At 40.4% G+C, this 12,720-nt stretch overlaps 1 protein-coding gene across 5 annotated transcripts in view; it reads right to left on the bottom strand.

The window, feature by feature from the left end:
* MAP3K4 (mitogen-activated protein kinase kinase kinase 4) overlaps positions 1-12,720 on the bottom strand; it is a 113,414-nt gene that overhangs the window by 60,893 nt on the left and 39,801 nt on the right. For all 5 annotated transcript variants that reach the window (XM_080805530.1, XM_080805531.1, XM_080805528.1 and 2 more), the window contains exon 3: positions 355-1,718. In XM_080805530.1, coding sequence (XP_080661656.1) covers positions 355-1,718 — 1,364 coding nt within the window. The remainder of the gene's footprint in view (positions 1-354; positions 1,719-12,720) is intronic.

The following is a 12,720-nucleotide window of genomic DNA, read 5'->3' on the forward strand; positions in this document are numbered from 1 at the left end:
ATCATGTGGACTTTTTTACTGACTCATATTCAGCCTGTGGTCACCCATGATTGTGGCTTTCTTCCCTCTTTATTTATACCTAGTCTGTCTTTCTCCATCCTATATTTATATAGCTGGATTTTTTTTCCTCCCCACACCACCTTACACTTAATTCACTAAATTTCATACAGTTTTCACAGATCCCTTTCCACATTTATCACAGTGCCTTATAGAAATGTTTAAATCTGCAAGTTACAGTAACTACCACTTACACCTTAAAAATATCAAGACTACGGAAGTACATAATAATCAACACAGCACACTGTAAGGATGGAACTAAGGCCAAGATCATACTAATGCCTACCAGAAACCTACCTCCACTGGATGGTCACTCTTTACCAGTGCTATACGTGCCCTTTGCAAGGAACCGTCCATCAGCTTGTGAAGTCTTAAGATTAACTTTCTTAACCCCATTTGCTTCAGTGCTTTGTCTACAAATGGTCTATAAATAGAAGTCAGACAATGTCTGCTAAAGCCTGCTTCTGCGCTGCAGTCTGCCACTCCCCAGCCAACGGACTCGTCCTCAGACTCAAGCCTCTCAAGCTTCTTCTGCACGCAGTCCTGCGAATGGATGCTGCAACTGTTGTCAGCGGGTTGTGTGGGCTCCGGGGCCCTCGGACCTGAGAGCTGTTCTTCATCACTCTCATCCGCGCTACTTGCCAGCTCTCTCAAGTCCCCTTCTGTGTCATCACCCTCATCTTCTGGCTCATTGCCTTTGGATGATCGAGGAGAAGGGATTTCAAACACTGGCCAGCCAATGTCTGATAAATTCTTGACGCCCAAAACAGTGCCCATAATCCTTAACTTCTGATTTAAGTCTTTTGTGATGTTTAACCACAGACAGAGCGCCTGCACCCTGTCCTGGAAGTCTTTCGCAGCATATTTTTCGTAGTCCTTTTGAAGAGCCTGCAACGATGGGTAAAGTGCTTCTATGTACTCCAGCAGCTCCATTATCCGCTTTACCTGCTCAAATGACACCCTCTGGCGTTGGAGATGCTCGTGGTACGTCGAGTAACCCACCATCTTTGTTCCATGAGGGGCTCTGCACTGCCCTTCTACTGAAGTACCATTAAAACTAGCTCCATTTCTAACAAAGGCAAAGCTCCCATAATTAACTTTGAAAGTAAGGATTTCATTGATAATATCTGGGATGGCTTGACGGGCTGTATATAAAAAGAGATCCTGGTCATTAATGGTCCGTCCTGCATGCCAGGCTTGTAGCTCTAACCAGATCAGTTCATTAGATCGGTTAAACCAGAAAGCAGATGTATTTTCCTGTCCTCTTTGCTCCCTGTCCTTCTTCTTTGAGACTGAGGTAAGCTTTAGCAGGAGTCGCAAAGTCTCAAAAAACTTTAAGCGATCTGCTGGACAGTCAGTCCTAGAAGTCTGGCGTGCAGTTCTGGCTATAGGCATGGGCACGGATACCGGAAGCTTAGCGTTGCTGCAGCCAAGACTGAGGTAAGGCTTATTAAGATCCACATCTGGAATTGATTTTTTGGGCAAAGACCCACCCACTGAGTCCAACATGAACGAGCACTGCACATTTTTCTTATGATCGCGCTCTGTTGTCCTAAGAGCTGCTCGGATCTTTTTCTCCTGCTTATAGCTGTATTCTTCCACGTTCTCCACCGTTTTTCCAGTGTCTTTGTGTGGAGGCTGGTTTGGTGCATTCGTTTTTTCTATTGAAAAGAAAATAAACAGATCATCGTGTTAACTCTAAGACATGAAACTACCCTCAACATCTTCAAGAAAACTCATATTCACATGTACTTATTTTTCAGGCTGTTACTGGAGAAAAAAATCGTAACTATATGCTGAAAAGTAAAAGATTCAAAATATATACATTTCTCTCTTAATTTCTAAAAAGTTCTATCCACCTTTCCCTGCTTATTTATACTTGCTATGCTCTCTAATATCTTCCATTACAAATCTAAAACAAGCCATTTCTCTACACTAAAAGTGCAGTTAACCACAGAGTGAAATCGCCACAAGTTGACCGCCTTCAACTTAGGAAGGGACAAAGAGCACAGTAGATTTGACAGAAACATGGTTTAGAAACCCACCCCAGGGGCGCCTGTGTGGCTCAGTGGGTTGGGCCTCTGCCTTCGGCTCAGGTCATCATCCTGGGGTCCTGGGATCGAGACCCGCATCGGGCTCTCTGCTCGGCGGGGAGCCTGCTTCCTCCTCTCTCTCTCTCTGCCTGCCTCTCTGCCTACTTGTGTTCTGTCTGTCAAATAAATAAGTAAAATCTTTAAAAAAAAAAAAAAAAGAAAACCCATCCCATCCCCGCCTCTGCTGTGAACTCAATGTATTAATTTGGAGCAGACCACGTAAGTTTCCTGGGTCACTTCTCTCATTTGTAGAATGAAGTAGACTGAGCAAAGAATCTTTAAGGCACTTTCAGATTATCCTCATAAAAAAATCAAAGACAGATAATAGGTAAAAATGTTAATTTATTCTACTGCTCGGTTTCTTTCCCACAAATGAACAATAACATTTTAAATTTAGCATTAACAGAATTGAAGACATACAGACTAATTCAGTATCATTTGCCTCAACTGGCATATGAAATCATTCAAAATTAATGCAAAGAAAGTAAACATCACATTTTCTCATCAAACAATTATAAAAAAGTGCTATTAATTTAATCCCAAGCTTTGGAATGAACATACACACCCCCTTCCCTCCTGTTTGGCATTTCTGCCACTATTAACCACCTCTACCTTACTGAAATTCCTTCAGCCCCTTGCTTTCTAGATGCAACAGTCTCTGGGTTCTTTTCTACTTCCCATCACTCCTTTACAAATTCCCTCCTTGGAACCTGGCTCACTCCAGAAAATGCTGTTCTCAGTTTCACTCTTCGATCTCTTCTGCCTTACTCTCCCCCTCCCTGGGTAATCTTCACTTCTACTTCGTATACTGGTAATGCCCAAACCTAAAACCCCATTCTGGTCTCCCCTCCACACCCAAGATATACTTCATGTCCCTGAATCTAGGGCACACATTTTGTATTTTAACATCTCCAAAATTAAAATATGTTTTATAATTGATGATATGAATAGTTTTAGAAACGTATTCACTAATAGGTTTCATTTACATCTTATTTTATATATTTAATATGTTTATATATTTATTTTATATATAATATCACAGTACATATTGTATGTACATATATATATATAAAATCACACACACACACAACATAAATAATAGTTTTTTTTAAAACCTGTATCTAAATATCAAGAAGTATAAAAAGGGTTCTTTCACTAAATAAAAAATAAAAATTCTAAGTATAAAAACACACTGTGTCGGGGCACCTGGGTGGCTCAGTGGGTTAGGGAGCCTGCTTCTTCCTCTCTCCTGCCCTGCTTGTGCTCTCTCTCTCACTCTATCTCAAATAAATAATAAAAAATTGAAAAAAATTTTTAAAATAAACACACTGTGTCATCAATTGTAAGCATTTTTCTTCTTAAAACATATTATAGTATGCCTTAGATTTGGTGAAATAGGTTATATTTACAGGGGTTACAAACTAATAAACCCAGAATCAATTCACTAAAGAAAACCTGTTTAAACCAGTTTACCTTCTAATCAATTTAAATCAAAATAGTTGTTTTTTTTTTTAAGATTTTATTTATTTATTTGACAGGCAGAAATCACAAGCAGACACAGAGGCAGGCAGAGAGAGGGGAGGAAGCAGGCTCCCTGTTGAGCAGAGAGATCGATGCGGGGCTCCATCCCAGGACCCTGGGATCATGACCTGAGCCAAAGTTAGAGGCTTTAACCCACTGAGCCACCCAGGTGCCCCTAAATCAAAATAGTTTTAAAAGAATTTTAGGGGCACCAGGGTAGCTCAAGTCAGCTAAGCATATGACTCTTGATTTCTGCTCAGGTCATGATCTTAGGGTCATGAGACTGAGACCCATATTGGGGTCCCACTCTGGGCATAGACCCTGCCTAGGATTCTGTGTCTCCCTCTCCCCCTGCCTTTCCCCCTACTCGACAGGCACGCATGTGCACTAATTTCCTTTATGGCCCATCAAAAAGGATTTTATCTGTCTACTGGGATTTTTGCTATATTTTAATATAAAAATGGTTATTACTTTTTAATTACCAGTATTTTTAAATGATAGAATTGTTATCTGTAGTTTTAATCTACCTTACTTCTAAGGTCTTAAAATTTTTTATGCAATCCATTCAAGAAATTTCTTCACAATTTTGTTTCTAGCTACAAATGCCTATCAATATTCATTCATAAAAAATTTGCCTAAGCCTGGACTTTGTGTCCTCTTTGATGTTTTAATTGTGTTCTTTATACCTTTATTGACATAGCACATACACACTATTCATCTCTACTTGGTGAAACAATGGTTATTTGAAAGCAAAGCTAACAAGTTCTTCCAAATTTAATTCCACAATATTTTATTTTTCAAGGCAGGAATTTATACTATACTTTGTCACAGTGAAACACAAAATGACATATGTGGTATCACTGTTTAAGGCTAGAGGTAAAGATAATGAGTTTAGTTTTTAGTACGTGAAGTTGGAGGTGCCTATGGAAAGCTATATTGGTGATGTTTGTAGGTAAGTAATGTGGGTCTTGAGCTCAGGAGAGAAATCCAAAGACACAGATTTGAAGTCATCAGTATATACACATGTTATTTAATACCAGGAAAATACCTAAGAACATCCAAGAAACGTGTACAGAAGAGAGGGAATGCAGACCTAGAAGAGAAGGTTGTATTGGTACACACATACAAATAAATGGTTTTGAATCAAAGAAATCAAATATTTATGTAACAAATAACAGGTTTTTTGTTTTTTTTTTTTTTTAGTTTAGGATTTAGGATCCTAATAAAACAATACAGAATACCATTACTGATAATGGCCAGAGAATGTCTGCATACTGTTTATAATTTGAAAGTAACAGTAAACAGTGCAAATGTATTACTTGGCCTATATAATTCATAAATATTCTTCTAATCCATGATTTAAAGATTCTAAGGAAAACAAAGCTGCTGAGAGTAGCTGGGATAGTTTTTCATAACGTCAGAAGATTGGGCTATTAACATTATGCCCAAACCTATGCTACATTTTCTAGGAAACTAATATTCAAAGCATGAAAGTATTAAAAAATAAAACTTCTCCACCTTGATCTTTACACTTCAATTAAAAGGATTTAAGATGGATGCCTGGGTGGCTCAGTTGGTTAAGCGGCTGCCTTCGGCTGGGGTCATGATCCCAGGGTCCTGGGATAGAGTCCCACATCAGGCTCCTTGCTCGGCGGGGAGCCTGCTTCTCCCTCTGCCTCTGCCTGCCTCTCTGTCTGCCTGTGCTCTTTCTCTCTGACAAATAAATAAAATAAAATCTTTTAATAAATAAATAAATAAATAAATAAATAAATAAATAAATAAATAAAAGGATTTAAGATGAGGGAAAAAATGCCATGGTCCCATTTTTCTGGGTAAGAAGAATCAAGTTTTAGTAGCCTAAGAAACTAATTTTTGCAGATTACATATAAATCTTGTTAAGCTTACCTCACAGCATACAAAATGGTGTATTATACAATGTTTTAAAATTTTGTGTTTATATAAAGCAATGGCTTATTTGGGTTTACAATGTGTGTAAAGAAAAGCAAATCAGGAAAGGCACAAGATGGAACATAAGAGTCTTTTTGTGTTTTTTGTGTTTTTTTTTTTTTTCAAAACAAAAAACCAAGTTGGTTTTGGAAAAAAAAATTCACAAATGGAAATTGACATATTGTGTTTTAAAATGATGTAATTTATACTTAAAATAGACCTAACCTCTAGTCTAACTACTATGGGAAAGAAAAAATTAATCTATTTATTTTATCAGTAGCTATACTTTTCAAATAATAGATTTGTGATGGACAACGGAAGACAAGAGTATTTCCTAGCATTCAGGGACCAGGTAGTCCTCTATGAAACCCAAGGGACCTATCAGTTAAGGGAGACTGAAAAGTACTATGGTATTGGGGGTAAAAAGAAATCTATAAACTAAGACACAGTTTTTATTCCCAAGCACTTTATATTCTGTCTCTACCCAAACTGACATGAGTATAAAACTTTTAATAATAACTTGAAAGGCCATTAAAAATGGACAAGCTTGTTTCTATATCTAGTTTTCTTTTAATACTAAATCCCTTTGCAATTAATAAAAAGTCAACCATAAACAGCTTCTGAAAAGGACAATAAATTAAAAGTATACAGAATGTATTACATGACAAGTCCTATTATAGTGTTACAAAACTAGTTCATAATAACTTCAGTAAGACTAATGGAATAACTGATCTGAGTGGCTATAAATTAAGTGGTGTGATTTGGTTAGTGCAGTTACAGCGATCTTCCAAAGTAGTTACTTTTTCCTTTGGCCAATCATCAATAATTCCCGCCTAATCAGAACATGAAAAGGAAAAGAAAAAAAAAATTTATAATGAAACCAAAAGCAACCAATGACAAGGAATATGGTTCACTTGTTTAAACAGACATGAGACATTCAACTGAATTTTCCCACCATCCATATCTAGAACTGGCTCCTTAGAATATGAATAAAATATATTTTTACCAAGTCTTTGAAATACTTCTGCTCTCCCCTATGAGTACTATCCACACTCAACACACCCGCCTTCCTCAAGTTCTCAAATGAGTAAGCATAAACCGATAGCTGCTCTTTACCTCTAAGTGGGAGATGATCATTAGAGCAATGATGTCCTGGATTATCAAACAATGTCAGCAATCTGCAGGGGCTTAGAGACCGAATTCATTGTTCTCAAATATCAGTCAACATTAAGAAGCACTTAGGTTCTTGCTAAAATGCAGACTCCTGGGCCCACTCCCAGTGTCTGATTCAACCAGGCTAGAATGGCGTATTTTGGGAAACGCTTTCCTTAACCCCCTCATTTTCAAGTAGAAGCTGCACAGAGACTATCATAATCTTCACAACACTGTGAAGACTACCATGAAACGTCAACAGATGGTAACTATTAGGACAGGGATCCTAAGCCATGTTCGTATCGTCACAGCACTCTTAATACCTGTCACGGAGCTCACAGACCAGTACTAACCGCCCAAGGAAAGGTTAGACACTGAGTGGCATAAAGGACAGATTACAGAGGGTAACTCATCTGTAAAGGCTTTAAATAACACCACGTACTTGACTGGGGGCTTTGGAGAATGTATGAACCTCAAACGAAGGTAGCAAGAAAGACAAGAGTATCTTTTAAGCCAGAGAAGAAGAGCATGAAGAGACACAAAGGCAAAAACAAGCGAGTGGCTGCAACAGTGAGTCTGTATATGGAGAGCCTGAAACAGTACTTTGACTGTGATGCTGAGTTTAGACTAAAGAGCTGAAACAGAGATTTAAGTCCACTCTGGTTAATGTTAACAATGAACTATCATGTGACTGACCATACAGTTGACCCCTTGAACAACAAGGGTTTGAACTGCATGGTCCACTTATACACAGATTTTTTTTTTTTTACATATACAGTAAATGTACTTTTTCTTAGATTTTCTTAAAAATATTTCCTTTTTGGGACGCCTGGGTGGCTCAGTTGGTTAAGCAGCTGCCTTCGGCTCAGGTCATGATCCCAGCGTCCTGGGATCGAGTCCCGCATCGGGCTCCTTGCTCAGCAGGGAGCCTGCTTCTCCCTTTGCCTCTACCTGCCACTCTGCCTGCCTGTGCTCGTTCGCTCTCTCTCCCTCTCTCTCTGACAAATAAATAAATAAAATCTTTAAAAAAAAAATATATATATATTTCCTTTTTGGGCACCTGGGTGGCTCAGTTGGTTAAGCCGCTACCTTCAGCTCAGGTCATGATCCCGGAGTGCTGGGATGGAGTCCCATCTCGGTCTCCCAGCTCCATAGGGAGTCTGTTTCTCCCTCTGACCTCCCCTCTCACGCTCTCATTCTCTCTCTCTCTCTCTCTCTCTCTCTCAAATAAATAAAATCTTTAAAAAAAAAATTTCATTTTCAGATTGTCTGGGTAGCTCAGTCAGTGAAGCGTCTGACTCTTGATTTAGATGTGGTCATGATCTCAGGGCTGTGAGATCGATCCCTCCACTGGACTCCACACTAGGCCTGGAGCCTGCTTAAGATTCTCTAACCCTCTGCCCCTCCCCCACCCTCTCTAAAAAATAATAATAAAAAAAGTAAAAATTTATTTTCTCTAGCTCACTGCATTGTAAGAATATAGTACATAATACATACAAAAAATATGTTATTCAACTATTTATGTCATGGTAAGGCTTCCGGTCAACAGTAGGCTATTACAAGTTAAGTTGTTGGGGAGTCACAAGTTATACACCAAATTTTGACTCTGCTTGGGGTTGGCCTCCAACCCCTGGCCCAGCATTGTTCAAGGGTCAACTCTACGGACCGAATCAGCTCAATTTTACAGTAGTATTACACTCAAAAACAAGTCGCTAATCCTACTACTGTTAGCGAAAATACAAGACTTTTACACACACACACGTACATACATACTTTGAGGTACTTGTTTATGATAGGGAAATCAGTATGTGTATATGCATATGTGCACATAGGTTCAAATTCCGATATAAATATCTTGAGATAATCATTCTCTCTCTATAGCCTGGCTACTGCAGTATGTTATAATACTGCTGGCAAAATAGAGCTGATATGGATTACAGGCAGATTCACTCTGAAAAGGATGTGGCTTGAGTGTTTTAACTCTTATTTTACCTATTTAAACTGTGAGATGAACTACATTTACTTCCTTCTGCTATGTTAAAAGGCACAAAATTTAAGGATGAGATAGTATGACCATCTCTCCCTTAAACCGATCTTAAGAATAGCTGTATATGACTAATTACTGTACAAAATTAAGATCTTAATTGCTATGGTTTGGCAGTTATTTATCATTACCCACCTCAATTAAATTCTGTTACTCATCAAAGTATGAAATTACGCCTGGTCAGTGAGCTAATTCAAGAGCTTAACTGGTAGGTTACGTCAGTCAGGATGTCACACAACTGACTTTTCTTAGGTAATAAGGAACTAACCATTCATACCTAGACATCATAACATTGCTATCATATTTATCACAGCTTCTAAAAGCAGAAGTTCATGTTTCAAAAACAAAAATGTCTTTAACATTCCCAGGGAAATGCCAAAATTGGAGAAAATATTTTTTTGCACACTTCTAAACTGGCAATCATTTGAGAGTCCACCAACATCAAGGAAGAAATCACGGCAACAATGACAACCTCGCCTTCATTCTTCATAGCCCCATCCCACCTGGGCAATGGCGACTTTGCTTCGTCCTTCACACACCACCATCCTGCCCCAACAATGGCAACCTCACCTCTTTCATCCTTCACACACAAACCCCCTTTCCATCCCATACCAACAATGGCGACCTCACCTATGTCCTTCACCTCCCTGCCAGGGTCTCCTCTCTCCTCGGTCCCCTGGCAGCTCAGATAATCACTAAGACAGACACTTGTTTTGAGTTACCCTGCTTGGTGGTTACCCAACTGCATATTATGCTTGGAAATTACAAACGATGAATGACACAGTGAAATCTTCGTACAGGATTTGTATCCATTTGCAGAACTTCTCTAGAGTCTACTCCCAGTGGTGGATATGCAGGGTCAAGGACATAACCAACCACCACTTGACTGAGTTAACAAAATTACTTTCCCACAAGGATTAAGACATTTACATTCCCATTAGCCTTGTATCAAAGCTGCCATCTCCTCATACCTTTGCTAGTAGCTGCTCACCAAGGTATAATAAGAAATATATTTGGGTTTTGTCCAGATTCCTGGCACAGAACTGCTAAAAACTCTTGGAATCCCCTGAGTAATTATTCAAAAGGAGCCCCTTTCAATCACATCTGTATTTATGCTAAGGGGTGCTCCTAGAGAGTAGCCTCAGGATGGGGCTGGTCCTAGGAACTAATAATTAGTGGGCTGGAACATGCAGCACCCCCCATCCACCACCCTAACCTCCCAGAAAGGGGCCGGAGGGCGCAGTCTGGAGAGTAAGCTCTCTAAAAACTCTTTAACAAGGAAATGTAATGAGTTTCCACGCTGGTGAATACATCCAGGCAGTGACAGGCTAATGCCAGCGGGACCTGGAAAGCCCAAGTCCCCCCTACACCTTGTCCTATACATCTCTTCCATTTGGCTATTCCTGAATCCTTTATAATAAACTACAAACACAAGTAAAGTGTATTTTGAGTTCTGTGAACAGTTCTAGCAAATTATGGAACCTAAAAAGGGTCTCATGGGAACTCTCCATTTACAGCCAGCTGGTTAGAAAGTGGCCTGGGGCTGAATTTCCAATTACAAAAAATCAATCTATGGTAGTTAGTTACTACTGTAGATTAGTAGTAACTATTCTGAGCCTATAATAATAAAAATATTTAAAGAATCATATCCATATAATCAGTTCACGACAATGGCTACCATTGTTTTTTTTTTTTTTTAAGATTTTATTTATTTATTTGATAGAGAGAAAGATCACAAGTAGGCAGAGAGAGGAAGGGCAGCAGGCTCCCTGCCCAGCAGAGAGCCCGACGTGGGGCTCGACCCCAGGACCCTGGGATCATGACCTGAGCCGAAGGCAGAGGCTTTAACCCACTGAGCCACCCAGGTGCCCCAATGGCTACCATTGTTTTAAAAAAAAATTAATGGTTACTCTCACCTCCTTGCAACATAGTGCCCTCAGTTACCTTTCTGGGTCCTTCTAGTCCTTCAGGAATGCTTATGATGTTGTCTCCATTTACAAGGGAGAGGGGCTGGAAGCACAAAGACAGTATGATGACCAGAAACTAATTCCCCAAAGCTTTATATCAAATGCAGGTAGGAGCTGGTTCCTTACAGCCCACAACCACACCTCCTGCTGCTGAAATGCCCTGTGTGGTCCCCTTCCACACTGACTTTTGGTGGCCCTGTGTGGCCAAAGCACACAGCAGAAGTGGTGCTGTATGACTTCCTAAGCTAAGAACCCTTACAACTTTCACCTTGATCTCTCATGACCCTTGCTCTAAGGGAAAGCTAACTGCCACATAAGAATCCTAATTACCCAGAACAAGCATGCTGTGAAGAATCCCAGAATAGCCATGTGGAAGGTCACGTGGGGAAAAAAAACAATGCCAGCCAGCTCTCCACCCAGATGCCAGACATGTGAGTAAAGGAGCCATCTTGGACCATGTGGAGAAGAACTCAAGCTCACACTTAGGGCCATGACAATATCTGCAGCCAACTGAGCCATTCCAGCTAAGGCTCTAGACATGATGGGTTTGAGACAAGCTGTGACCTGCCTAAATATGTGGGCCACAGAATCATGAGCACAATAAAATGGTTGTTCTTTCATGCCACTAAGTTGTGGGGTGGTTTGTTACACAGCAATAGATAACCAGGAAAATGCAAATATTATTGGTGACATTTATTAAAATGATGAGTCCAACTTGGACTACAGTTCTAAAGTGAATAGTATGATTCAGAGAGCCCTGGCTTGTGGCAGTGAGAAAGAAAGAATGCACCAGTTCATATTCCCTTGGAAAGCTTTTAAAATAAATCTGACCAACCTAACTAATTCTAAAAGCTCTAGAAAATACTGAGGGACCAATATATTATCATGAATCACCCACTAGTTTGAAACATGGGTCTCCTGGCCTCAGCCTTCAGGTCACAGCACAAATGTCACTTGTTCAGCAGTCTTCCAGCCCCAGGGCTCCCCGCTCCCTCCTCCCACTCCCTCCCGGGGACACCAATGGCAGCCTCTCCTCACCACCCTTCACCCCAACTCGACCGCCTGAGCCTGCGCTGCTGTCTACCTGCACGCTTCCCACGCGAGATGGGGCTTTCACCATAGATGGTGAGAGTTAGTATTTCCGTGTGTTGGGTTTATAGGTATTTTTATTTCTTTTTGTCTGTAGTTTCTAAGTTTCCCATAACACATAATCTTTTACAGTAAGAAAAAAGAGTACGTTTTTAAGGATTTTGGTTTCTCAGGTCTGCCGTTAGACAGGTACAAGTCAGAAGACATATGGCCATCCATTTCTTCACCTGAAAAACAGCAGGAACTGGAACAAGCGGTCTGCAAGACCCCCTCCGGACCTCAAAGTCTGTAATTTTATGAAATAAACAGTTGGAAGAGATTGAAGGTGAAGAGACACACTTCCATCTTCCATTTCCCACACACCCTGGAAGGACAGTAGGAGCTCAACAAATGGCTAGTGACTGGGGGCACGTGGGTAACACACTCAGTTAAGGGTCCCACCTCTTGCTTTCAGCTCAGTAGTGATCTCGGGGTCCTAAGATGAAGCCTCACATCAGGCTCTGCACTCAGCACAGCGTCTGCTTACATTTCTCTCTCCCTCTCCCTCTGACCCTCTCCACCCCCATGCATGCACGTGCGTGCGCGCTCTCTCTCTTTCTCTCAAATAAATAAATATATTTTTTAAAGATTTTATTTATTTTTTTGACAGACAGAGAGAGTACACATAAGCAGGTAGAGTAGCAGGCAGAGGCAGCGAGAGAAGCAGGCTCCCTGCTGAGCAGAGAGCCCGATGTGGGACTTGATCCCAGAACCCTGGGATCATGACCTGAGCCGAAGGCAGCAGCTTAACCAACTGAGCCACCCAGGCGTCCCAGAAATAAATAAGTATTTTTTAAAAAATCTAGTGACT

Source organism: Martes martes (assembly GCF_963455335.1).
Source record: "Martes martes genome assembly, chromosome: 6".
NCBI classification, from domain to species: domain Eukaryota; kingdom Metazoa; phylum Chordata; class Mammalia; order Carnivora; family Mustelidae; genus Martes; species Martes martes.